Source organism: Fusarium coffeatum, assembly GCF_003316985.1.
Source record: "Fusarium coffeatum strain FIESC_28 chromosome Unknown BRIP53273_contig_146, whole genome shotgun sequence".
Classification (NCBI taxonomy): domain Eukaryota; kingdom Fungi; phylum Ascomycota; class Sordariomycetes; order Hypocreales; family Nectriaceae; genus Fusarium; species Fusarium coffeatum.
In genome coordinates, this window is record NW_022157939.1 from 61,155 (window position 1) to 87,345 (window position 26,191).

Consider the following 26,191-nt stretch of genomic DNA (forward strand, 5'->3'; position numbering starts at 1 on the left):
CAGCACTTAGGATTCGTTCTTTTCAGCTAACTAACGGAGATCAACTACCGTGTAGAGTTAGGGGCCTCACCTTCTTTCCCAATTTGAACTCTGAGCTGACAGCAGGCCTGGGGTACCGACTTCAGTCGAGACCTGGACCGGCCCGGCCTTTGCCCAGCTTTTACATGGTATTTTGACGTTGGTCAAGGCTTTTCTCTTTATCAGATAGGTATTTCTGGTTGGGTTAATATGAAAACCCTAATTCTCGTCGGCCGACAAGACATTCATTCTCTTCTGAATATATGGGGTCTGCTATCTTTGAACCGAGGCAGTGAGATAAGTCAGTCAGATATTGGCATATCATTATCGAGAAGAAGTGGCGGACATGTTTTTATCCGCCAAGAATGTAAGAAACCCAAGATCAGCATTGTATAGCCAATATTCAGAAATGACTACATTTCGTCAGTATGTAAACAGCGTCTGTCCGTCCTCTAATGTTTCGTGTGGTGTCCGAGTCAATCTCTTTTGTGTTATTGCAGCAATGACATTCCATGCAGATATTCTCGCCTGATGTTTGTGTCTGCTATTGGCGGTCGACTTCATCCGTTCGGATACATGCAAACATCAACTCGACAGAAGCCGCCATTTGCGGCTCTATGCTTTGATATTCCTTCCATGTTGATGCACGTTACGAATCGCCTCACACCTTTTGTCCACCAATGCGACTCTAAGACACAAGAGGTTCTGCTTCCGAGAAGGATCATTTGCTGAGGGTTAGGACACCCACATCTGAGACGTAGCGTTATAATCGTCGTCATACCAAGAGTTTGTAGATTGTTGGGTGTATTCCCGTCTGATTGTTTCTTGAAATGAGCCTAATATATACGCCTGCTTCTAAGTGAAGCATAACAGATCATCAAGGAGTTGTTGATTGATGGAGCAAAACCTCTATCTTCGGGTAAAGTCTTATCGCTATCACTATCAGCTACAGTCCTTATCTTGCGTTCGATACCTAGTGATGGTCTTTATCTAACCACCCCCATCCTCCATCTTCCTTGGTTACATGCTCTATACCACTTCCCCTCATGTGAACATCCTCGTGATCGCTTATCTGGGTCTCGCTGCTCCCTCGTTGCATGCCTAATCAAGTCAGCCAGCCATCTTGTCTACCTCAACCTCAAACATGTGGGTGAGGAATGATAAAGTCGCTATATTCAGTAAAGTAATGATGCTCCTCTACACCAACAAGTTCCCGATAGCTACTGTCTTAGACTACACTACCCCACGCTCACTTACATACTCGGCGATCAAGGGACCAAAATGTGAGCACGCGCCACGAAACCCAGAATAAATCCAACCAATAGATAACACTATTCCATGGTCCTTCTGTTGCAGACTAGAGACTATACTCGGGATCTTCAAGGTTGATCAGTACTTCAGTCTATCGTCATTTCATCTCGGTCTTGCACCGAGGACTGCCTACGTACAGTACAACACAGACCACGTTGCAGCCAATATCTTGAGATTCGGCAGTTGAGGTAGATCCTGATCTACGCATCTTCGGTCAAACGGCATCATCAATCTTCATTCCTGGAACCCTGAATAAGAACAGTACGCGTTATCATGTCATGTCATGCCATATCACGCCACAATGTCGTTTGTATGTGGCTGCTTCAGCCTCCAGGAGTACGTAGTTAACTATTAACCGGTGAGGCCTCAACTCCCATAGACTAGAGGGTTGGCAGAGGTCCTCATCAGATTAACAAGTGCTAGAGGATCGACGCCATAAGACTTACCATTGCGCAAGTCGTCAAGGGACTAATTGTGTCAAATGTCAAACCGATTGCATTCGAGCAAGTGCCCGTACTCAACTGCCGATGAGGAGCCCGAGTAATTCTAGTCCTTCATGTCGCGATTTCATGACACAATTTGAGAGCTGCATAGACAAAGACGATCCAAACTTTGAGTCAGTCAGTCTTGATCCGATCCAAATAAGGGTCTCATAGTTTAGACTGTTTCCGTAGTACAACCGGCCACCTCGTAATTAGTTCATTAAATGAAGCCATGCCATCTGTATAGTGTCACGACATCTCCCGTAACGCCCGCCATCGACTCCATCTTAACCTTGACTCAGTATCCGCTGCTCAGGCAAAATATCGAAAAAATCCACATAATTAGTTTCTGGACGAAAGCTAAGTCGATATAGCGTCCAAATCTCGAGGGCTTGTAACATTAGTGTCAGCCCGTTGATCCATCAAAAGACCCTGACTATGGTCTTGAAAAGATGAACTTTTTTTTCTAGTTCCGAATTTCCGTCCTAATAACAATATACTCTAATAAAGTTCATGTACAACATCCACTGCTAATTTGACCAGAGAATGCCGGCGCATCATGCACAAAAGAATTAGCTTGTTAGAGCGGCAATTGCCTTGGTATAGAACGTTGCTAATGAAGCGGTGAACCAAGACTAGGTAAACCACCTATTCTATAACTATAACCATAGATCTCGATCTCTCCTTCATGTAAGTTGCAGAATGACTCAGGTGTTCTTTCTCTTTAATTGCATCTTTTCATCCGGAAAAGAAAGCCTCCTCGTCACTTTATGGGCACATGCTCAGACTTTATGCGCGTCAATTGGAACATGCAGCTTCACTAGCTCGGGAACCGAACTTTGATGTTGAGTTACGGTGAGCTCAGTAAACTGAGGAAATACTTGGATGGCCTAATAAGTGTCAATCATCGGTAGTTTCTGTACGATGGAATGCCTTATGGCTTGAATGACGGGATATCATGATGAAGATGATCTCATATGACACCACACCGCCATTATATGGAATTGGGAGACACTCAAGACTTGGTTCGAATTTTCAGCTAGGGGTGTTTACGTGAAGTTTGGAACAGAAAAAGGTAGAGAACTACGAACAATCAACGCAGGGTAAGTCGCAGAAGAGAAACCGCGGCGATTGTAAGTATGGGGCTACCGAACTATGCAGCTGCAGTTCTGCCTGATTCTCCTTGCTTGAATCTGAACGTAAGTAAACTTCCATGCAACTTTGCTACCATAAATTCGTATCGTGTTGAAAGCTCTCGTTGTCCTTCGGACCGTATGTCGGACGTAACTACGGCGAATGGATAACTACGTCGACCGGAATTCTTTGCAGTATAGGATTCACAGGCTTCAGAGATAATACAACAAACAAGTCACTGGTGAGCACGAAACACATTATTTGAAGTGTCCAGCACAATGTTGGTTTAATATTCGTAAACTTTTGTTCGTCTGATGCCTGGACTCTTATACCCTGCCATAACGAAGCCATGCTCGAAGCAAGACAAGAGTCCGCGGTGGACGATATCATAGTTGATAAAATACTGGCTCAAAAGGGAGTGAATATGAGCCATGATTATAGAAGTTGGTATCCCTTGAAATATCCCGCTTGCCCGTGTGAAGTTTGTTCCCATCCCAAGTACTCCGTAAACCCCTTCCTCATGATACCGATATTAAAAGAAAAGCTAAAACGTCAACCCTGAACTAACAGGCCTAATGAGAGAAAATGATTGTATGCCAGGGCATTTATGGGTGGTAATATGTCTGGTGGACTGGCTGCCCTGGAACATAGGAGGTGCGTCTTTCTGTCGCAAGTTCCTGGGGCTGGGGAGTATCTGATGTAAAATATCCTGTCCCGTTCTTGGATGAATTAGAGCCCATCGTCCCTTCGTAGTAGGGAGGGCTTCCCGGAGAATGATTTTGGTCCGGGATTTGTACAGTACTCACTTGGGGAATCCAAAGATTGCCCTGTGCATCGTACTTTGGCTCAACTGCTGAGCCCGGTTGTGCATATGGAGAATCACGTGAAGTGTCCTCGGGGCCTCCTGATGGAAGTTCAACTGGCGGTCCCGTATAAGACTGAGCAGTCTGCTGCATAGTCAATCCAGTTGGGCTTGAAGGATTGAAGCTTGCTGATTGTGGGCTCCAGGGACCAGGCGAGTACTGGTTCGAGGCGATAGATGGGTGAGCAGGGTGGTGATAATCGTAAGGCTGGGCCATTGGTTGTTGGGATCCAACTCGTTCCCGTCGAGCTCGACGTCTTCGTATGAGGCAGAAACCAGCCAAAAGCACACCTAGAAGGACAACTGCTCCTCCGACTGCAATACCCACTATGGCGCCGGTGGGCAGTTTGTTATCCGAATCAGAATCCCCTGTTGCAGTCGCGCCCGATACATTTCGTGTTGCCGTTCGAGTTCCTGCTGAAGCTGTTCGTGTCATGAGGGCTGTGAGATCTCGGTGGTCAAAACCACCCGATGGTGCTGTTTTGGTAGCACCACCCTTTGAGTTTCCTCCTACAACGGAGATAATATCTGTCGGGACGGCATATGTGGTCAAATCAGGATCGTACAGCATCCACGGAGCTTTATCCTTGTTTTGTCTGCCCAAGGACATGTCGTGTAGACCCCATTGATCGGGAACGTCGCAGTCGTCGTTGAGAGGGAAGAAACCTCCATGAATAAACATCTGGGCGTCGTTTACCACGTTGCAGCTGAAGCTATGATGAGGATAGCTGCCAGTACTATTGCCGTCGGGGTACATTTTGATCCAAGTAAAGGTGGGCAGTGTCAAGATATAAATGTCGTCGAATCCAAGGCTTCCTTCCTCTTCACCAGCGCCTCCATAAAGGTAACTAAACATTCATGTCAGAAGGTCTCTCTTTCATCCAAAGTAGATGAACTCACATGTTGTAGGAAGACTGGTCCTCCACCCACGTAGCACCTGCACAGAATCGTCGACGTGACTCTGGAACATCGCCTGTTGCATTTTGGAAATAGCTCTTACCACTCAGAACATCATATAAGATAATCTGATCCATCGGCTGACCTTCCCAGCCGCCATCGTCGGTGGCACGGATTCCTCCAAAGTAGACAAGCATTCCACCATCTCCGGCTGGGATGTGGACCATCACGCCTTCTGCACGACCTGTGTTATCGGGACCGGTGTCGTTGGACCAATTGTTCGTATCCATCTCATATCGCAGCAGATAAGACGTTGGTATCTGAGGAGCGTCGCCCCAATCCGGAACTGTCGCATTGTTCATCCATCCACCATAGTAGTAAGCCTCTCCACGATCTGGAATAGAGACACCAGCGCCATAGCTGAGTCCGATGATGTTGTCGGTCCTGGAAACCCCGAGGTTGTCCCATTCATCGTTGATAATGTCGTAGGCGTATAGATCAAAGTCCCAAGGCGGGATACCATTATATTCGCCCCCGAAAAGATATATCTTCTTGTTGACCGTATCGGGCCAAAATACCCCACCACTAACATCTGGCACAGTCGAGTTCTTACTCAAATTCGCGTATGGCTGTGGCATGCCTGAACTGGTGACACTACTCAAATCATGGTAGATAAAGTAAGGATCTGGAAACACGCTTGTTAACAAATATTCAGTGTTATGGTCACGAAAACAATCCACGCCAAGACTCTTCACGTACTGGACACATTCTGTGATGATCCTCCATCATAGGTAACCAGTCCTCCGCCGATGTATAGCTTGTCGTCGACAACTGCACTTTGATGGCCCCATCTCCGGCAATAATTCGATATAGGATCCCGTTGTTGAACTGTGAAATTGACGAAAAACAGTAATAAGGATAGAACCACCAGGTCCTGGCGAAATTGGCTTGCTGGAGAGATTGAGATCCACATCATGGCTGCAACCGTGATGCTGCACACATGCTCTCCGGGCCTGATTATCAATTACAGACCGCAGGCACGAACAATCTTCGTTGTTAGAAGAATGGCCGTATGTGTGAGTGATGGAAAGAGAGAAAAGCCAGGCAGCCCTGCGCCGCTGGATAAGAAAGACTACAACGCATGTTGATCATGAGCAGGGGCTAGGAGGTATCCGCTGGGGGGCAGAAATGCTCAGACCCATTGCGGTGAGAAATGCTACCAAGCAATCTCCTGTTTTTCTTTCTACTACCAAATAAGCGTGACGGTAGATGAAGAGTGGAGTGGCTGAGACGATATCCGGGGCTGACCTTGTTGCGAGGTCTAGATTGTCTAGACTCTCCAGCCCGACGCCCAAAACGACTCCACGGCGTCAAGGACTGCACCTACAGCGGATAAAGAGAGGACCTTGAACTCGAAACACCAGTCAACGCTCAGGAGTTTGGCGTTCCTGGTGGCCAGCTGGTCAATTGTGGTGAGACGACGGGTGCGCCCAAACTACTGGTGCCACCAGCGGGCGTTGCTAGTCCAGCCCATGCTGATCATGATTCGCGCAGACCAGGGATCCGAACGCAGCTAGGGAAGTCAGAATGAGAAATCTCCAATCGCCATACGGGCTTGGATTTCAGCTTAGACACTCGAGGTAGAATAAACTCAAATCGACCGAGCTTGCAGGGCTGAACGGGTTGGCATCCACCTCTCTGAAGCTCCCTAGGTTTCTGATCTACCCAGATTAAGGTCAAAGACGATCGTCTCCCAGACGTTCCCCGATATATTCAAGACGAATTTGTTTCAGGCGGGGCTGTCATGGGCTGATAATAAGCATATCGAACCGACCCGTCAGCTCGGTATCAGTAGTCATCCATTATCGTGGTTCCACCACTATCCCTCATTGGCCTACATTTCTGCTTCCCCTGCCTCCGTCTCACCCCAACGAGTCATCGGTGCATATTATCAAGACTCCTACTGAGGCACAAGCCGGATCCCATCTATCCATCATCATGGAGCTTGAAAGCTCCGACTCTGGACGGAAGTTCCCATCCAACCATTATCTTGTATCCTTCAGATCTAGCATTATCCAGTAGCGACATTGAGACTCGCCGAATCTGCAGCTTGGTTTGGAGGCACAGCCAAGAGGTCTACTGCAGCCTGGAACGCCTCAGCAACGACCGCATCTGGCTGGTGTTCTGAATCTCCCAAGTCCATATTGCCTCTTAATCCTTCAATTTCTCCAGCGCCACATAACTGCATTTCGTGCTTGAGCGCAGCGGCCGCTCCCAAGTGACCGAGCAGGACTACGTAGGCTGCATATGCGTTTGAAGCTGTTGGCAACATATCCGTTCGATGTTTATCCTGCAGATATTCGAGGATTACCGATCGAATAGTCTGAGTTGCTGTGTATTCTGAGCCAATTAGTAGCTCCAAAAGACTTGTCCGGCTTTTCCCATTTAGACCGTGAGATTCAGGATTTGAGATGAAATGGCGCAAGTAAGTCCCCAATAGGTAAAGGATGTCTGTTAGACCTTGATCGTTGGATCTCCAGTGATCGATCTCAGAGCCCATATTGAAGTATTTAGTGGAAATCACGGGATTGTACACTTCCGCTGAGAGCTTCAGTCCAAGGCCACACAAGGCCCCGCCCATATGCTCTTCCCTCGCCGATAATCTTTCACTAAGATTACCTAGAAAAGTTAAGAGGTCACGTGGGCTCTCTTGAACGTTTTGTTGCCAAAAACGCTCGCACGAATCCCGGATAGTCAAAGAGAGATCTGGTTGTGATCCTTGTTGAGTGTTAGGTGTCGGATGGAAAGCGATGCCACTAGGGTCACGCGATAAGTATTGTGATATCAGCCTGCGAAGGCCTTCGAGCGAGTCCTGGCTTCCTAACGCCTTTGAGAGCTGAGTTGCAGAAACCTGAGCCATTTGGTCGGATCTGAACGTATTTATTCGTGACTGAAATCGCTCTAGAAGCACTGAATCGTCCTTCAATGCTTGTTCTTCAATGCCGTTCTTCAAACATAGTTGGTGGAGCAGGCTGGGTCGTGTCTCGGTAGTCGCAGATTGAATGGATCCTTGCGGGACCATCAGTGGAGCATTTGGTGGGGGAGCTTGGAGAGCCGCGGAAAAGACATCGTAGATCCCGAGTCGCCAGGAACTCAAAGGGTTCGAGTATGCTTCAAATGTTTTTGACCGCGTCTCATACAACGTCTGCTGTAGCTGGTAAAGATCGCTTCGGATGTCCTTCTTCTTCGGATTTCGGGACCACACTCTAAGCGCCTGTGCATCATCCTCTTCTGTAACCGGCCGAACATGCTGGCTAGTGACATCGTCAAGATCAAGCAAAAGGTCGTTGATCTGGAAGTATTCGCGTTCGGGTGGGGGTTTCGGCGACGTCGGCCACTTGTTGGTAACGTAATATTCCAACCCCTCCTCGTCGATTCTAAAGCGAAACATTTTGGGAGACTTGGCCTGTTCGACCATCTTGGCCATTCCTTTGAGAAAGCGAGGGTTCTTCCTAAGACCCATCTTAGCGAACACACTGCACTGCAGTAGTGGGAGTGATTGTGGTGGGCAATGTTGGAGATGATGTGGCCCAGAAGGACGACAAGCGCCGAGTCGCGACTTGAAGAAATGTGAATAGAAGAAGAAGGATTGTTTGTTATCGAAGAAAGAGAACAAGAGACGGCACCTATGCTGCTACGTAATCACCTTCCCCCGCAAAGTGAGATGGACCCCTGCAACTGACGGTTCATTGTGGACAGTTTGTTGAACGAGAGAGTGATCTTTCAGGCAGGTGCTCGCCCTAGTCCTGCCTCTAAAAAGCGGGAGATAATCCATGGAAGTGGGTCGCTCTCCGCACTTCAATCGGGCAGCAGCCAGTTAGTTAACCGGATTAAGCCAATGAATTGACTCAACCGTCCATTCTTAGGCATTGAATAGCAGCCTGAGGCAAGTTGCCGACTCTGTCAGGGCGCAAAGACCAATTACAGGTATCAAATCGTTAAACTTTAGCGTCAAGAGCCGGCAGCCTGGACGTAAACAAGTGGCTATATCCAATATGAACTTCACTTCTCTTGCGTCGAGAGAGAAGTGCTATGTTCTTTTCGCATATGAACTTCACTGAACAGAGACAACTGAACTTCTTGATATTCTGTAGATTCATCCTTACCTATCTTCCTCTCAGACATCCCAAGCCCAATTGGTCTAATGTTATGGGTTTTGCGGCAATACAGTGGCGGTCTTTTTATTTCTCAACCAGCAGATTGATCTTACCACCAAACTAAAGATTCACCTCCATTCATATCCTTTGTAATAGTTGCCTCTATTTGAAGGGGTATTTCCTGCGCATATCAGAACCTTTTTGTGAAAGCCTCCATGGGGACTTACACCAAGAAGCACTAGCCCTGGTCAGGACTAGCACTGCATCTGTCTTCCGTCGTCATGTACTCCATAAGGTAATAAGGAATAATCCAGCAGATAAAAAAAGAAGCAGTTCCCAGCTAGTCAACCTATGCTGTCAACATATTCATGCACTATTCTGGGCAGTGTTTTCAACTGGATAGTTACTGTGGCCAAATACCTCTATTTCTTGAAAATTGAGAAAGGACAAGCCTCGGTTGTCTTCTCTCATTGAAGCTGCCTATCGAAGGCCAAGTAGGACCAACAGAATTCTATTCATGAACGCACAGCAACCACACACTATGAATCAACACCGAATCTCTCCGTCGTACTTCACGGACTCAAAACTCCCCTATCGACAACCTGTCGACGGCTGGACCACTGTTTTGAACAAGGGTTGTTGTTGTTTTGACTGACGCTATCTTGTTGTGCTGTTCTTGTGATGATGGTGAAGAGGTTGACTGCCAACACCTTGGAAGAAATATGCTTTTTCTTCGGTACCCATTGTGATGTTAACTTCATGAGTCACGATATACAACCTTTATAAATGTGTTGTTTTGTTGAGTATCCCTTTTCGTATCTCCTCGTTGTAGCAGAAAACCTGGTACACCTGGGAGTATAACTTTTACACCTGACTTCTTGAAATCTTGAATTTCGAGTCACAGGCAAGCTACTATTCTATCGGAAGCAGTGAGTATAAGCAGAAGTTGATGACGAATAATGGTACTGTGATCTAAGTGTTTAACATTCCATAGATCGTCTAATAAGGATATGGGCAATATAAAATTTGTCCTCTCGGGTTCAGGCTCCCTATACATATAAAGTAGCCTAAGTCCTCATCTAAGTTAGCATAAGAAAGCCAAATAATTTTATGTCTTAGACCCTCTCCCTTTTCTTCTTTTTCTTTTCTTCTTCTTTTAGGTTTGATAATAATAGACTCTCTCATATATGTAGGTAAGTGAAACATCTGGAAGGTGGCTTCTTAATAAACCTTCAACTTCTTGGGTTGTATAAAGAAGTCTCTATGCCCCCACCTGGTTCCCTCAAGCCAGTCCCTACGATCTTCTTTGTCTTTTCAGACCCACATAGAAATCCCCCCACAAACCACAGTCTATTAGACTCTCGGCACCACTTTACTCCTTCAACCAAACCAGCAAGCCCAAACAACAATAACACAACATATCACAGCACATCATGGCTCCAGGTACACCAACGAAGGAATCCCCCGTCGAAAAGACGGAGACTCAACAAACCACCGCCGATAATGCATCAAAAGCACAAGACCGCATGGCTCGTTTCAAGGCACTTCAGGCTCGAGCAAAAACGTCATCAGAGAAAAACCTACAAGAGGCGACCCTTGAATCGCAAAGATTAGCCACAGATCCCAGCCAACTCACCGCCATACATCGCAAGCACGCGATCGCGTCTCACAAACTCCTCAAGGCGGATGTCGAAGAAGCCGGCGGCGATTTCGAGCGAAAGCGCGCGTGGGATTGGACCGTCGACGAAAGTGAGAAATGGGACAAGCGACTCAAGAAGAAGTCGGCTCGTCGCGACAACAACGCCTTCGCCGACCATACACAAGAAGCGAATAAGATATACAAGCGACAGCTCAAGAACATTGATATGAACATGGATCAATACGAGAAGGATAAGCAGGCCATGATCGAAAAGGCAGCAGCATCCGGCGGATTGGATATTGTTGAGACTGAGGATGGCGAGCTTATCGCGGTGGACAAGGACGGTTCTTTCTACTCAACTGCCGATTCCACGACATTCGCCCAGAACAAGCCAGACAAGGCAGCTGTCGACCGCTTGGTGGCGGACCTTCAGAGAGCAGAGGAACAACGACTAAAGAAGAGAAAGGAAAGAATGGCACAGAACGGAGACGATGGCGACGTCACATACATCAACGAGAAGAACAAGCAGTTCAACCAAAAGCTGTCCAGGTTCTACAACAAATACACCGCGGAGATCAGGGACAGCTTCGAACGAGGAACAATGATTTGAGAAAGGAAATATCGTTAACGTCTTGGGTTCATTCGGGTATTATTCAGTCTAGCGTTTTGCTTTTAATACATAATCATCAGAACCATCTACAACATAGTTTTTCTCCAAGCCTTGCTTGCGAGCTCCTCAATCTGTGGCACCTCAATAGCTCCCTTGACACTCTCGTCGCTCAGTGCCTCAACAACCGCCTCGGCGACATTCTCAACCTTCAGGGGCTTGACACCGGCGGCGCCAATGAAGTTCTTGAAGTAATTACCTGTCAACCCGTTGAAGGCAGTGCCAACGCCTACCATGGCAGCCAGGGGCATTGTAATTGGACGTGAGCTATCGAACAAGAAAGAAGGACGGACGAAGAGGCTTCTAAGCTCTGGGAACTTGTTGGCAATGGTGATTTCGGCCTCTCGCTTGGTTGTGATGTAGCGCTGAGGAAGAACGGGAGCGCCAGCTGCAGCAGAAATATAGCAGAAAGAGTTGACCTTGGCTGCAACGGCATGCTTAGCCAGCGTGACTGCGCTGTCGCGATTCATAATCTCGTATGTGAACTGATCCTTAGGGTTCGGGGGGTTAATGTCCTCGCCTTGTCCTCTAGCTAGAGGATCCACGCCACGATCCTTGACGGGAGCGAAGGCTTTTTGAAGACCAGCAATGGGTGACTCCTTGCCAGAAATAGCACCCTTGTAATCAGCCTCCAGAAGGATACCCATGCTGTGAACAACGAAATCGGCACCATTAAGTAGCGGTGCATATGTAGCTGGGCGAAGGATATCACCACGCTCCCAGCTCACTTTGTGCGCCCAAGGCGGAGGTGAAGGAGAAGCACTGATAGTATCCCACCGAGGGTCACCCGAGCGGCTGTATAATGTGTGAGTTCCTGTTCTTGTCTTGTAGACATTAATGTATTTGTGAGCTTTACCTGATAGATGTCACATCCCAGCCTCGAGCTACAGCATATTTACAAATACGCGAGCCCAGAAAGCCTGTTCCTCCACAAACAACAAGCTTCTTTGAAGCTGACATGGTGGTGGTATAAAAGTGGTGCGATCTTAGAGAGCTTGGAGCTTCAGAGTCTCTTTAGCGATGTTGGTGCAATTGAAACAAATCACTCTCAGAGAATAGCTTTTCAGAACAAAAGAAGATTAAGAAATAAAAGTTGTGACGTGACAATTGAGTATCTAGTACAAGTACCGGCGTGGCATTGGAGCTTTCGATGGGAGAGCAAAATCAATGAAATCATCATCGGTACCTGTCAAGGCTGCATGAATTTGTGGCTGCGCTACGATTATTGGTCGCGCCACTGGGGCGCAAAACATTTGGTCTACGAGGCTGACTATAGATGTTTCTACTTGGATCTTTAACCATCACACTTCACAACCGCACCATCGATATTATTCTGATCTAGATGCGCCGATGCATCATCCAACCCGAATAGCGAAAACACTCACCTAAACAAAATGGCGCCTCAAAATCAATTAGGGAAACGCGTGAAACTTACGCAGGTTCGCCGACCTTTTATCGTAGGAAGTACAGCGAAACCATTCTCCGAGACGAATCCGCGACCGGCAGGAATACCTGATAACCACACGCATTCCTGGCAGGTTTTTGTGAAAGGTCTCGATGACACTGATATCACATACTGGCTGCGCCGAGTGCAATTCAAGCTTCACGAATCTATCCCGAACTATGTGCGAAGTATGGGACCGCTGCACACCTTTGCGCAAACTGATGCTGACAAAAAATAGTGGTGGAGGGTGAACCTGGAAAGCCTTTCATAGTCGAAGAAACGGGCTGGGGAGAGTTCGACATCACGATCAAGCTCTATTATGTCAACGATTCGGGGGAGAAGCCCCAAACATTATACCATTACCTCCGTCTACATCCATACGGCCGGAACGAAGAAGAGAAGCAAGCTATGATCGCTTCTAACGGAGAGATCCGGTCTTGGTCTTACGAAGAACAGCTCTTCAACGAACCTTACGAAGTCTTCTACAACCTCCTTACCCAAGGCGCTGTACCGAAAGGATGGAAGCCTAGCGGCGGTAAGGGCAAGGGCAAAACACGCGCACCACCACCTTTCCCGACGGACAACAACGAAGTTTGGGAACACTCGGCAATGATACCAGCGCATAATCGACCTGGACAACCATTCAGTCTCGAGACGGAGGCAGCTGAAATACGCAAGCTAGCAGAGGCACAAGCGCAAGCTGAGGATATGGCTAAGAAGATCCTCGCTGAGCTTAAGGCCAAAGAGGACCTGCTTGCTAAGCTCAAGGGGGAAAACCAGGCTGCCGCTGCCGCTGCCAAGTCATAGAGTGCTGGCCAAGTAAAGCCCAAGAAACCTAAACAAAAAAAATGAGCTTCATCTATCACGCGCGATGCGCGCTTCCGAGCACCAAATATCAACACTTGTCGGGATGCAAAGGGCATTCTTGTGTCTCGAGTACGATATACGACATGCTATGATGCCTCGTTGGTTATTACAGAACCGCTGGACACAAACTCGGCACCAGTCAACGATTTGAAGCGTATTGGCTCTGATATAGTGACAAACATGCCGAGAAGCGCTGAGCCAAGAAAGGCGAGGCAAGTTGTGGAAGTGTGGCCGAGGATAATCAGTCTTGGTCGAGAATATGAAGGCATATTGTCAAGGGCAATTCCTCCCGATAGCTAGCCGACGTTAGATCAAAGACACCTAACAGCTTATGAATAGATGATCAGAACAAATCACTTTTAAAATGGTCCATATCTTGTTCATCATTGTGAATTGGAGTTTTTCTCTAGAGTACTATAAGGGTGCTCCGCAAACCCATGATAGCCTATTCCTTCAAGCCTATTCCCATGATACCTAGCAGATATCGCGACGATCCACTTGATCGTCCTTACCCGGTCTGTCTCGCCAACCTTTTTATAAAACATTGATAAAGACTCCTATGACATTGTCATGAGTCACCCTCCTGGGGTCTATCGACCACTTCAAACAGACAACTGTGTCGTGACGTAGAAATAGATGGCTGAACGACAGAACCAGCACTCCGAAATACCGTAACCACAACCGGACACACCGTTTTCCCTTGATGCCTGCTTCTTGTAACGCCGGGAAAATCACAACATAAAAAATAGACTTGTTCAGGCCGTATCCATGGCCGAAAGCTTTCCAAACTCCAGCGCCATTTTAAAAAGAATGAAAAAGATGAGATTTGAGCGAGTGGGATGGTTTTGTATGCCCTACTTTGGGCGATCTGTGATAGTATACCATTAGGCTAAAGGCGGATGTGCCCTTGGCTTCTAATGTGATACCAATATTTATGACTGACTTAACAGTGCACTGTTATCGAGTAGCAGCCTCGTATGCTGGTGGCGGGGCATCTTCACGCTCCTCGTCCCAGGGGCTGCGTTGTCTGTTCTTCTCGTCGTAGACGCGCTTGGCAATCTCGCCAGCCATCTTCATGATCCACGCCTGTTCAAGGATGACGGAAGAATTCTCCGAGCTAACGCTTTGGTTTTCCATGCCCGGAGGCTTGCCCTTCTCGGATTTAAATCCAGAAGTGGCAGCGGCGATAGATGTATATTCTTGGCGATCAGGGGATTGAACCGCCTGCTTGAGCGGAGAACCAACTTGTTGAGCATTTTGTAAGTTGGCCATAACAGGAGGACGACCTGCCTCTTCCCCGTTTCTGAAGCGAACCTTACTAGGGGTGGCCGCCTCAGCGATGACAGACGATTCGGTTTCTTCAGGAATGGACTCCTCAACGATAGGGTCGGATAGAGGGTTGTCGAGAGATGCTGTGTCTGAGACTTCACTTCCTTCCTCAGGAGTAGCTGCTTCAGACTTGGTGCGCCTCAAGTTTACTACGCGTGTCTTCTTCTTTCGTCCTGCTCGTGATCGTCCAGCCCCAAGAGCTCGTCCATTCGTTCCAGAATTCATACTGACAAGCGAGGGGCGAGACGGTAGTGATCCGTGGGCATTGCTTGCAGTATCCGAAAAGGTGTATGTTGTCGAATTGCCTGCATGAAATGACATTGTCTTGGTGAGACTAGGTGTTGAAGCTAGAGGCGTTGATGTTTCCGATCGATCGCCATAGCCTGTCCACGCCCGGAAGACGACATCACGAATGCCAGGAGTGAAGAGGGATAACGTGCGGTGTGAGTCAGTCAAGGCGGCAAGTCGCAACAGATTCTTCTGAGAAAAGAGTGACTGAACTTCGCCGCTCCCGTTCAATGTAAGTTCAGAAATAGCATTAGGGTCCAGAAGGTTTCCATTGGCGTCTACTGGATCCAATGGTGGGCTAGCCAGAGGGTCTACGCCTGTCTCGTCTTCTGTTTCTGTAGGAGTTTCGGTGCCCTTGTTCGCTTGATCAGGACACCATAGCTGAAGGGATAGTCTGTGAATAATTGCTGGCAGCTCGTCCATCATCAAGTTCCGCAATTGCTGCTCAATGGTTCGTTGCAAATAGTCGCGTACGAATTGTATCGAGTCGAAGGTAGAAGATACCTTGAGGGATTCGAGTGGGTCATTTCGGAAGACGAGGGTAAGACCTTTTTGCTTCGAAAAGACAAGGATGATAAACGCCGAAAGCTTGAAATCCGACAATGTGATCGAGAGTGGAATGGTCAGTCCAGAAGCGGCAGCTAATGGTTGAGGAGATGTGAATGTCGGTTTAGAGTATAGGTATGTGTTCAAGGGATTTGCCTGGGTTAACTGTTAGTGGTTGCACTAAGAGGATTGCATGAATGAAATCATAGGTGCGGGCGCCAAAGACGTAAATATGTTACAGCAGGGGGTAGGAGGGGTTTTGAATGCATTGTCCTAATCAAACGATGTTGCATCGGTATAATGCAATGTTTCAACAGGCATGTCGAACTTGAGGAGAAGGAAGATAGGAAGTTGTTGATGTGATGGGAGCTTGGTAGACATTCGCGTCACAATCTCCGCACTGCGAATTGCCAAGACATAGGGACAATGCTGTAATTCCCTCTGGAGCTTCGGAAAGCTTCAAAAAGGTATATGTGACGAGGGAAAGTTCAGGTTGGCTGTGAAAGAGTATTGTAAAGCAATTGAAAAAGTGTAAACTTACTTGAACTCTTGTTTTGAGTGTCAGGAAAGCATCACCAGAATAAGTCATTTTGAAGATGCCCCGGAATCGATCCTCTGCAAGGTCACCAATTTCCAGAATTTCCAGATCAGGAGGAACAGTTCCGAGATTGAACTCGCTGACCAGAATATCATCGACGATGATGGGCGGCTTCGGACTCTTATTGAGAGCCTTGGTCAAGAGGTCGCGCGCTCGAGCATAGAAGTCGGCATCCGCTGTTAGCGGCGACCAGTTAAAGTTGAAGGCCATGTTGAAATGGCGTTCACCTTCTCACGGTCATGGAGGAAGCAAAAAGGTGCCGTTGAAATCGGCGGCTATGACGAAAGCTCGAAGCGGGCGGGAGCTCGAAATGAGGCGCGTGCTTGTCGGAGCTCGGAGGCGAAAAAACGAGTGAGCGAGCGAATGTAGGAAAGTCTCGGGTGTCGTCGGTCGGAAGGTGTCGACGTCGATAGGTGATTAAGAGAAGTAGGGACGCGTAGGAGGAATTGTCGAGAGTGACGGGCTCGACAATGGACGACGTAACAGGATTAAAGGAAATTTGGTGATGATGGTAAGAGAGGAGAAAAAGAATCAAGACGGCTGGTTTAGGTAGGATAGGATAGAAGAGGATAGGATTTCCCAAGAGTGCGGATCGTGGGGATGACGCTACAAGATTCCCCGGCCAAACAGCTCAAGGATGATTGGGAGAACTGAGGTCGGAAGTGGAGAGCTCGGACCAGCACTGCAACAATTTTTTCCCTCTCAGGGCTTAAAACAGCGAATTTGACTGGTGTCCAAGGGAGGGATTTATAGTGGGTAACGAGAACAACACCACTGAAAAAAAGGCTCTGAGACGCCTGAGCCTGGTCCTGGAGGAGCTGAAGCGCGACGGTAAAACAACCGAGAATTGAGCGCGATCTGGTTGGTTCGTTAATCGGCTGTGGGAGAAAAACATGGACCGTTTCAACCCGGGATTCTATTATGGACCGGCCGTACGGGGGGATGAAGAGTGAGCGAAAATGTGCAATAAATCAGGCAGTTTAGTTGTGATGAAAATATGTAGGTGGCCGGGGTCTTGTTTATAAAAATATTCTGGCGGTGAGATCCAACCTTTGGTGCGTAGGTGTATGTGCGATATTAATGGAGGGAGTCTATATGCGTAGCATAGGTTGTGAGTTGTTAATGCAGGAGCATTCGAGACTACTGTAGGTCGAAGGTTTCAGATGGTCTGAGCTGTCTGGCCTGTGAATCAGAGAGGACAAGACTCGTCCGTACCCCCGTGCCCGAAGTCCGGAGGTAGAGAGTTGATCGACTGAGTACAAGGTCCACAATGACAAAATCAATGCCGGGGAAGTCGCGTGATCTCCGTAGACGAATTTCAGTGTACGATGTAATGCGAATAAAGAAGATTATAGTGTTAATACATAACAATATAACTCATAAAGCAAGACGACGTTTCAGTCTAGACCCCAGAGACGCAATGCGTTATGCGGGGACGCAGCATCAAACTGGCAGGTTGGGTTGGCTTGGGTCGAATTTACACGACCATCATGAGAAACGTGCAGATGCGCCAACTTTGTATAATTCGTGACAATCCCAAGTTCCCTGCAACCCCGTGTTCTTGATGCGAACGTGCAGCAAAGAACTTTTCCTTCCTCGCATCCTTCCCTCAAAGAGGCGTCATCAGTATCAGATGATTGCACCCTTGATTATGATAAAGCCAGAGCGCCATTGCCTCGTGGAATGATTTCTGCATCAGGTGGTTCGATTTCGTCCATATTTTCTGGGGAAGAGAGCATCTTACTGACCCAAGAACCTTATAAAGCTCAGAGATATCTCCTTCTGGTAATACTGTGCCTTAGGGTATCGCCTAAAGCGTTCGTCCGTTGCATCCTGTTTCTTCAAGCGAAGCCACGGACCAACGGCTCATCCCGGGCTTCTCCGGCCGGTCACCGACCTTGAGGCCGACATCTCCTCACTTTGTCTCGCACTTTGATCTCCATGCAAGCACTTCCCACCAACGGCCAGTGTCCGATAAGAGAAAGACCGGGTAGGGCCGGAAGTGGTAGAAAAGAGTGGCATGGAGTACATTTGCATCTGCAATGCATGCTGAGAGATGAATAGCCATCAAGGACCTTTGCTGTCTGTAGGCTGTATGCGTGATCTGATCATGCGCAATGCTGTACAAGCAGCAAACAAACTTTACCCCGCGATGGATGCTCGCAAGCTAGGAGCAGCTTGGAAATTCTCGAAACGAATCTGTCGAGAATGTCTCAAACCTCCAACCAAGCATTCCTCTTCACCAAAATGAGGGGTTCAGTATCATTTGATGTTTGCTTCAATTGGTGAGATGCTTATCTTTGCCTTTTTGTGCGTCCGCATATCTTCGAGTCTGCGACTGCCATCAAGATCGTGATGCTGATCGAAGCAATTGGTCCTGGTAGCTGTCACAAGTGGCTGAAGCACATATCTGAATGTCTCTCGCGTTATCTTCTTTCCCACTTCGAGAAGAGTTCCTTCTCCGCTCCCCGCACTATCTTGGCGAATTAGCAGACCACAACGGCTCGTCTGTAAACGGACATGTAAGGCACCAGCTTGGTGAGACGATAAATCTCACCACCTGACAGTTGACCAGGATGTATATTGGTTGTTCTTGTGTCAACCAGCTCAAAATGGCACTTAGCTATGGAGGTGCTGTAACTCAGGAACTGAGATAGCCGGTATTGCATCCTTGGGGTTTCACAAGCTGAGGCCTTTGTGCGACCCCAACCTCCACATTCAAAATAATCTCCGATGCGTTCCCTCCGTATTTGTAGATGGGTGAGATCATTGGATGCCTGAATTGAAACACGCCGACATACTGAATCAGAATCATCCCGTCTTTGCGTCAAAACACTTGCGGTCGGGCAAGTCACGAGGTCCAATTGCAAGGCTTTTCTGCAGCGCTTTGAGGTCTCTGTCTGCATCTTGGCGAGACTCGTTTCTTTAAAGCCTGTGATAGGATCAGAGGTCTAGCAATGAACATGTTTGATCTCCACGTGCAAGTTAAGCAGCGTGGATTGAAACGTTAGGCGATCCCTTAGGGTATGCGCTAGTAGACTCCACGTTGGATGATCCCAGTAGCCCGGCATTGCTCTCGGAGACAGACGCTCATTCGCGACACGGCTGAGAAGAAACACAGCAGAAGGAGAGGAATGCAGTCATTCTGCATGCCCAGGGTCCCGTGATCGTCACCAGCAGTGTCTTGAAACAATTTCTTAACCGCCAACGACAGCTCACAATCTGGGGTGAGAGTGCATCACCGCCGGCTTGGGTGACATCATACGCCGGCGAGACCGACAAGCTGGATGATCTCGTGCGGCTTGAGCCCCAAAACCGTTCAGGGGCATGAGCCAGTAACTACGAGTTGCGAAGACGGAGGCCTGAACAGCGCATTTTGAGTCATAGTAATCTGTGGCGGCGGCTCAGCGTAGTTATTGATATGCCACGCTGCTGGGAAATCTCCATTTGTTCTGTGCTGTTCGAAGACCTTGTCAGCGCTGCTGTCAGTGCTCGTGCGAATGGAAGTCCAGGGTTTCACTGCTTCTATTCACGGGCAACCAGGGTCAGGGTGCAAGGGACCTGGAGTGCTGGGCCTGCTCTGTACCGTGCACTGTGACTAGAGCGCACATCGTGGTCTTGTGCGGCTGGGGTTGAGAAAGAGTACGATCCCACTTTGACTAAAATGGACAGTATCTGGACGTGTGTTCCTTGTTTGGCCGCTACCGTAGTCATGACAGCCCTGAATTGCAGGGATAGATCATAGAATGGTCCAGGCGCCGTTGATCGAGTCGAGTCAAATGTGCGGTCATATTATGCCATGCATTCATTCTTTCATTGATGCTGGCAGGCCTCATCGAAAACCTCGGCGTTGAAATATCGCAAGGTCTACTGTGAGTTAGTCCGGAGGAGAGAAAGATGGGCCATGCGGCGCCACGAAGTCCCCTCACAAGGTCCCCTGGGCTTGGACTCTCCCCCTCTCACCGGGTGCAGGTGCATGCGCAGATGCAGAAGAAAGATGCAGGCGGTGCGAAAGGGACTGAATCAATGGCTTGGCTCTGATGGAATGGCGAGCGATAATTGGCTTGAAGAAGGTGGTCATGGTTGCTGCCAGAGAAGATGACTGGCATTGGCGCTCACTCTAGTCCGGGTCCGGTTCAGAATGGAGGGGCCCTAAAAACCTGTGCGTCACCATCAGATCGAATTGGATGATTGGATCGTCGACCTCCAAGGCCTGGGCTCTTTTTTTTTTAGGCGACACCAAGGCTGTTTAGTTACCTCGACGGTGGGCGAGCGCCCACTTGCACCGCCGCTGGCGACCAAAAGACCCTTTGTTTTTTCCCTTTAGTTTCTATTCTATTCCCTTCTTCGTGTCGTGTCTCTCTCGCGGGGTTTTCTTGCTGATTCTTAATTTATTTTGTCTTGTCGTTGCTTTTTCTTCTCTATTCGGCATTCGGTTATTGGGTCTCAGTTGTGCCGCCGGCCAAATCCACTTTCCTGCTTGATCGATCGTACTTAACCTTGGTTGTACTGTAGATGGTCTTGTCCCGGTGTGGAGAGGCGGATGCCAACAAGAACCATGCCAACGGCGGTTCTTTCATAATAGAATTGATTGAAAGAGGAGAAAGGGCTTCAACAGATTCGTCATATCATACCTAATGTCATTGGGTAGACATCCTGATCCATTGCCAACTCCATATCAAAAGTCGGCTCATTCATTATTTCCGTCCATCCAACTCTTGGCCTACCACAAATCATCAGCATGGTGATGTCGTTCTGATAGGAACAGGAAAGACAAGGAAAGACACCTCAGTCTGACAGCTACAGCATAAACCCCAGACATACCCTACTCGATCTTTGTCCAACCGCACCCCTTTCCACCCACGCCATCCATTGTCAATTCAGTCCTGGGCCGTACATACATACATGACGTTGGCCCGGCTTCTATTTCTGTGTAACCTGAGCCATCACATCTCATACATACATCGTCCTTATTGTATTATCGAACTCGCTATTCAGCCCAGTCCAGTCCAGCTCGGCTGAGCTTATCATCTCGCGCATTTGCATGGTATACAAGGCGACTGAAACAGCCGTGTTGCCTTGTTAGGCTTTGTCCGAGAAGGTTTAAACGAACCTGACTTGGGAAACAAGTCAGTTTTTGTTCTGACTTTGTCCTTCTCGAGTCTTGCACAATCAAGTCCAGAGGATTTGAGTGGCTCTTTTGTTGTTACACTTATATCGGCGACAAACAAGGCAACTCGAGGTATTCACTACAACAATACGGCCGGAAGGGGAAAAACAGCGATGCAGATGCAGATGCAGGCGCATTACAGAGCGTGACCGTCATTAACAGGCAGGCTTGCAGTTCCAACACTGGCGCAACTGCAACTGCAACTGCAAGTGCGAGTCTGTGATCCGGTTCCTGGTTCTTGCCCTCTCAGCCAGCAGCAATTCCGAGCTACCTGCCTTGCCTTACTTTAGACTACCTTCTAGTCCGGTGTCCATCTTATACATATTCACACGCCCCTCCTCTACTCCCTCCTCTTACTCTTACTCTTCTTATACATATCACTCATATCTGCTCCCCATTCATCTCTTGTCGAATCTCGTCTCTCATCATCTCCATTTGAGATCCAACCCTCCTCTCACAACATCCTCCATACCAATTCCCCACCGCAGAACGCGCGACATAAGTGGCTTGACGTGCCTTGCAGACTATCTGCACAATCCCGGTCTCCAACAACAACCACCACCATGTCGACTCCATCTCTGTCTGATGGGCAGCTTACGCCAACTGATACCGACCCAGATCTTTGCTTCTCCTCATCAGAAGATGATCATATATGGCCAACTGCCCAGGATGTCGTCGAAATGTCAATTATGCTCAATGGAAGTGCTCTTCCTTTGTCGTGGTCTCGTGAAACTCTAAAGAGACTACCAATGGGAACTCGTCCTATAAAGATGATTGGCGAAGGTGCTGCCAACGTTGTCTTCGAGCTGGGCATTCCAGAAGGAAATATCAAGGCCAAAGAGTTCAAAGGTATGCTTCCTCTTTCGTTTGTGTTAACAATGTGTGCTGATGTATATCAGGTTGGCTTCTTCGTGTTGCCAAAGCCCCTGCAAGTGGCCAGCCCGCCAGATTCAATTATTTAAAACAGCAAGAATTCTACGCAAAGCAAATCACGCCATTTCTCAAAACTCACGCCATTCAACAACAGCTTGTCGTCCTACGTAACACGAATATTATCTCTCAGCTAAACGCATATCTACGGTCAACTGATCATCAGCGCAAGGAGAAGTTCAGGGGCTCCTTCGTGTCTGAATCTAACTGGGGTCTTCTTGTCGAAGACATGCGTATCTCTGGTGGGTTAATTTTAGCATCATTCAATGTTTGCATACTTACTGACTGCCGCTAGACCCTAACAGCAAACTTATCGAATTCAAGCCAAAGTGGTTGAATCAATCGCCAAGTGCTCCTCAGGGCGCTATACGGTGTCGACAATGTGCCATGGAACTATTCAACTATATTCGGGATCCGAGCCCTTCAAGACATACGCCAGAGCAGAAGCCTTGTCCTCTCACGCTTGCCAACCCTGGCGCTCCCCCTGAGATCAGTTCACCGTTTCGTTTCGCTCCCAAGCTTGCTTCCAAGTGCAATGACCCAATGGTGCGGGAACTACTTGCGAAGACGGCCGACCACCAGGTTATTCGTGATCTTAGGTGGCTTCAGAATCTTGCGGATACCAAAGGTCCGCTATACGCCGAAAAGAACGACCCCATGTTCAGTCTGGCCATGACTGTCCGCGATTGTACGTGTTTCGTCCAGATGAACCTAGGACCCGATGTACCTCCCGAACAAAGACTTCGTGTCAGGCTTGGCGACTTCGATCTAAAGGATACCGACATCAAGTTCAAACGATGGACTTCGGCCGAGAAGGACCTAATCGAGTCGGGTTGCTACACTGCTGACTGGATCATGTGTAACGGCCAGTACTACCATCCTCCCACCAAATGTCTTCTCGAGTGGAGCCGTCGACAGGATCAATCAGTGAGAATCATTGGCATCAAGGCCAAAGGTTCTCATCCCAATAAGGCAACACATTTCCCTATCGAGGTCATGACCAAGCAAGCTCTCGTGCACTGGATGACAAGTAGCCCTGTCAAGCTCACGGGACTACTCAAGCCCGACAGGAAGGATAAGCCAAGGACCGAAGTCTGCCCATTTCGGAATGAGCCTCCGTAAGTCTTACACGTTGCATCCAGATGTCAACCTCGTCATCCATGCTAACATGCTGCAGGAATCTACTGAAATGGCTGTCAAAAAAAGCATAAGCAGGCATCCCGGAGATGCCTCGCGCAAATCTGCGATCAGGAATTGCAGTGTTCTTTCTATTTTTTGCATTATATGGTTGCATCGGTGCATCTCAGAGACGGAGGGTTCGCATAGCATGGCATGGGTACGGGCATGGTTGGTTGCATCAGTCAAGGGACGCGGCGTTGGTTGGATATAGATTATTCTAAGGGTACAATCCCCGGTTTGATATGTGACATGTATTCATGATTGGCTGCATCCAACACTCAGGGCATAGGATTACAGTACAGTAGCTAAATGTTCAGACTCTATCGGTTGTCAAATGACGATTCATATAAAAACGCCCCCAAACTCCATATCTAATGCAGGCTCGTGTAACCCAGTCTAGATGTCTGCCACTGTAAAACTCAAAAGACTACCAACAGATAATCCTGCGACAAGGCATAATCCCATAAAGCCGCCCGCAGCCTCACGTTCGCCCTCGTCCACCCACTCACCCGATGCCATCATGAAACTAGAACCAAGCCACCCGTTGGTGAGGCCAAATATTAACTGAACAATAAAGAGGTAAAAGAAGTCGCTGGAAACAGTGGCGCCACGGCCATCGATGTTACAAAGTAGATAAAGGGGCAACCAACCAAAGCGAATAACTGCGAGAACAAAAAGGGCAAAGGGGCGGTGTCGCAGGGAGAAAGGTAGTATGGTGGCTATACGTCCACCCAAATCGCCCAGGTTCCAGAAGAAAAACCCAAGGGGGATAAATGCTGCAGGCTGATAAATGGCGCCAGAGGTCTCCTTTACAGAATGGATCTTTGCTGTGAAAACGGGCATAAACATAGTTGCGGTGAAAGTGAGGGCCACACCAATAGCAAGCCAGTGAAGCTTGGTAAACAGCCGCCAAAGGGATGTAACCTTGCGAGCGGCGCGTTCGGCCTCCTCGATGCTATGCATGGACTCGTTCATTTGCTCAACCATGCGGTTCTCAATAATGTGATTGTGGCGGCGGACCAATGGGATGAAAGATACCAGGGCAATTACCGATACAATTACAGCGGTGAGGAAGTAGACGAATGCTGATGTTTGGCCGTCTTCTGCGGATGCTCCGGTCGATGCGTTGTCCTTGTCTGGAGGGAAGACTAGAACAGTGAAGACTTGCGCGAGAGGAGGTAGCACACCAGCGATGCCTTGTCCTGCCATAATTGCCTGCATGTACTCTGGGCGTCCGAAACTGGCCGCAAAAGCAAATGCGCCATTCTGGATAAGACCTGCAGCCCAAGCAGCAGCAGCTACTGTAGCAAGTAGAAATGCGAGATAGACGGTAGGCGATGCGCTGAGGCCGATGACAGTGGAGGCTGTCAGGAGGCCAAAAGTGATAACGTTGATAATGAGTGCCAGGTTGATTCGGAAGGGGTACGACGCTGAGTACTGGATACTGGTAAGGACAAGCATGGCACCGAGGTTGGTAACAGTAGAGACAGTCAGGATCGCAGATTGGAAGTTGGCCTGGATCCAAGCATCACCGGCGAAGCGAGCTGTAAAGTACGGAGCTGCGGCGAGGAACATGTTCCTAGAACGCGTTAACTACGGTGCATGTCACAATAGATTGAAGAGCTCACCAAGCCCAGAGCATGGCAACGCCCAATAGGGCGAAGATACTATACTCGGCCCATGAGAAGGGTAGTTCATGTTGGCCTTCGAGTTGGGTTGAGCCCTCTAGGGGAGTGGCTTCCTCGTTGCCTGTAAGAGGCTCATATTCGGACGTTGAGGTTGACGAGTGTTGACGACCCAGGGCCTTTCGCACGCGGTCCATGATGGCTGCGTATAGTCGTTGCGATATCGGTCGTTCGTACTGATAAGTCAACCGTTGACTCAATTGTCTTATCGTTCAATGTGGCTGCGAGCCAGATGTATGTATAGCTTCTTCAAGACTGTTGAGCCATCAAGGGAGCGCGTGCGCGCAGGTTGAAGAGCTCCCGCGCAGTCCGGCCTATCAAGTGTTGATGAATGAGACTTTTGTATCGCGTGGTTTATGTGCTCGTCTGATTATACGTCGTCGCGAGTCACAGTGAATAGAACAAGAACGTGACTCGTAGTGAATGAATGAAGGATGCGGATTGTGGGGGAGCAGGCAGATAATGACATTGACCCTGGGAAGTTCCATAGATAAGATCTAATGGATCTCAACGGGGGACCGGGCGGGACGATAGCGGTAGGGGTCAGGTTCAGTCCATGTGCCAGAGTCAGGCGGAAGTTTTTGATCCAATCATGATGAGTCTCGAGGTCGTCAACAACTCAAGGCGGAAGTCTTGTTCCTGACGAGAAACACAATATCAGATGATAAATACAGGGGTAATTGTTTATCTGAATTTGGGGTTCCGAAATTATTAGATGAGAGCACAGAGGATGTGTCATGATGAGCTGAGATTCCCTTGTATCTGGTCTCGGGTAACCAATGTTGTATAACGTTCAACGAATAACAGGGCTCTCTGGTTATTAACAAAGACCAATACCAGCTTATTTGGTTGAGAATATTTAAATTGACGATCTTGGACCCTCTTTCATAAAGTTTTATTTCAACATTCATTTAGGTAACTCTGTATGAGAAGCTGTAGAGCAAAGCAACGTGCAGATCCTGTACACTCATAGGTGTATGTGAAAAAG

At 48.3% G+C, this 26,191-nt stretch overlaps 8 protein-coding genes across 8 annotated transcripts; 3 read left to right on the forward strand and 5 right to left on the reverse strand.

Moving 5' to 3' along the window:
- Positions 1–3,550: 3,550 nt before the first annotated feature.
- Positions 3,551–5,677, reverse strand: FIESC28_06841 (uncharacterized protein; the record flags this gene model as incomplete). The annotated part of the gene is made up of 3 exons (XM_031160983.1): positions 3,551–4,655; positions 4,708–5,389; positions 5,464–5,677. The coding sequence occupies 3 exons, from the start codon at positions 5,675–5,677 to the stop codon at positions 3,551–3,553; spliced, it is 2,001 nt and encodes a 666-aa protein (XP_031014963.1).
- A 1,098-nt stretch (positions 5,678–6,775) lies between these two features.
- FIESC28_06842 (uncharacterized protein) lies at positions 6,776–8,227 on the reverse strand (the record flags this gene model as incomplete). Its single annotated transcript, XM_031160984.1, has 1 exon — positions 6,776–8,227. The coding sequence occupies one exon, from the start codon at positions 8,225–8,227 to the stop codon at positions 6,776–6,778; it is 1,452 nt and encodes a 483-aa protein (XP_031014964.1).
- A 2,067-nt stretch (positions 8,228–10,294) lies between these two features.
- Positions 10,295–11,110, forward strand: FIESC28_06843 (uncharacterized protein; the record flags this gene model as incomplete). The annotated part of the gene is made up of 1 exon (XM_031160985.1): positions 10,295–11,110. The coding sequence occupies one exon, from the start codon at positions 10,295–10,297 to the stop codon at positions 11,108–11,110; it is 816 nt and encodes a 271-aa protein (XP_031014965.1).
- Positions 11,111–11,196: 86 nt separating this feature from the next.
- FIESC28_06844 (uncharacterized protein) lies at positions 11,197–12,127 on the reverse strand (the record flags this gene model as incomplete). Its single annotated transcript, XM_031160986.1, has 2 exons — positions 11,197–11,962; positions 12,024–12,127. The coding sequence occupies 2 exons, from the start codon at positions 12,125–12,127 to the stop codon at positions 11,197–11,199; spliced, it is 870 nt and encodes a 289-aa protein (XP_031014966.1).
- A 434-nt stretch (positions 12,128–12,561) lies between these two features.
- FIESC28_06845 (uncharacterized protein) lies at positions 12,562–13,418 on the forward strand (the record flags this gene model as incomplete). Its single annotated transcript, XM_031160987.1, has 2 exons — positions 12,562–12,799; positions 12,850–13,418. 2 exons carry the CDS (start codon positions 12,562–12,564, stop codon positions 13,416–13,418), a joined length of 807 nt encoding a protein of 268 aa, XP_031014967.1.
- Positions 13,419–14,435: 1,017 nt separating this feature from the next.
- FIESC28_06846 (uncharacterized protein) lies at positions 14,436–16,449 on the reverse strand (the record flags this gene model as incomplete). The annotated part of the gene is made up of 2 exons (XM_031160988.1): positions 14,436–15,797; positions 16,183–16,449. 2 exons carry the CDS (start codon positions 16,447–16,449, stop codon positions 14,436–14,438), a joined length of 1,629 nt encoding a protein of 542 aa, XP_031014968.1.
- A 5,523-nt stretch (positions 16,450–21,972) lies between these two features.
- Positions 21,973–23,550, forward strand: FIESC28_06847 (uncharacterized protein; the record flags this gene model as incomplete). Its single annotated transcript, XM_031160989.1, has 4 exons — positions 21,973–22,258; positions 22,309–22,581; positions 22,635–23,457; positions 23,517–23,550. The coding sequence occupies 4 exons, from the start codon at positions 21,973–21,975 to the stop codon at positions 23,548–23,550; spliced, it is 1,416 nt and encodes a 471-aa protein (XP_031014969.1).
- Positions 23,551–23,914: 364 nt separating this feature from the next.
- FIESC28_06848 (uncharacterized protein) lies at positions 23,915–25,340 on the reverse strand (the record flags this gene model as incomplete). The annotated part of the gene is made up of 2 exons (XM_031160990.1): positions 23,915–25,097; positions 25,147–25,340. The coding sequence occupies 2 exons, from the start codon at positions 25,338–25,340 to the stop codon at positions 23,915–23,917; spliced, it is 1,377 nt and encodes a 458-aa protein (XP_031014970.1).
- Between the last annotated feature and the right edge of the window lie 851 nt (positions 25,341–26,191).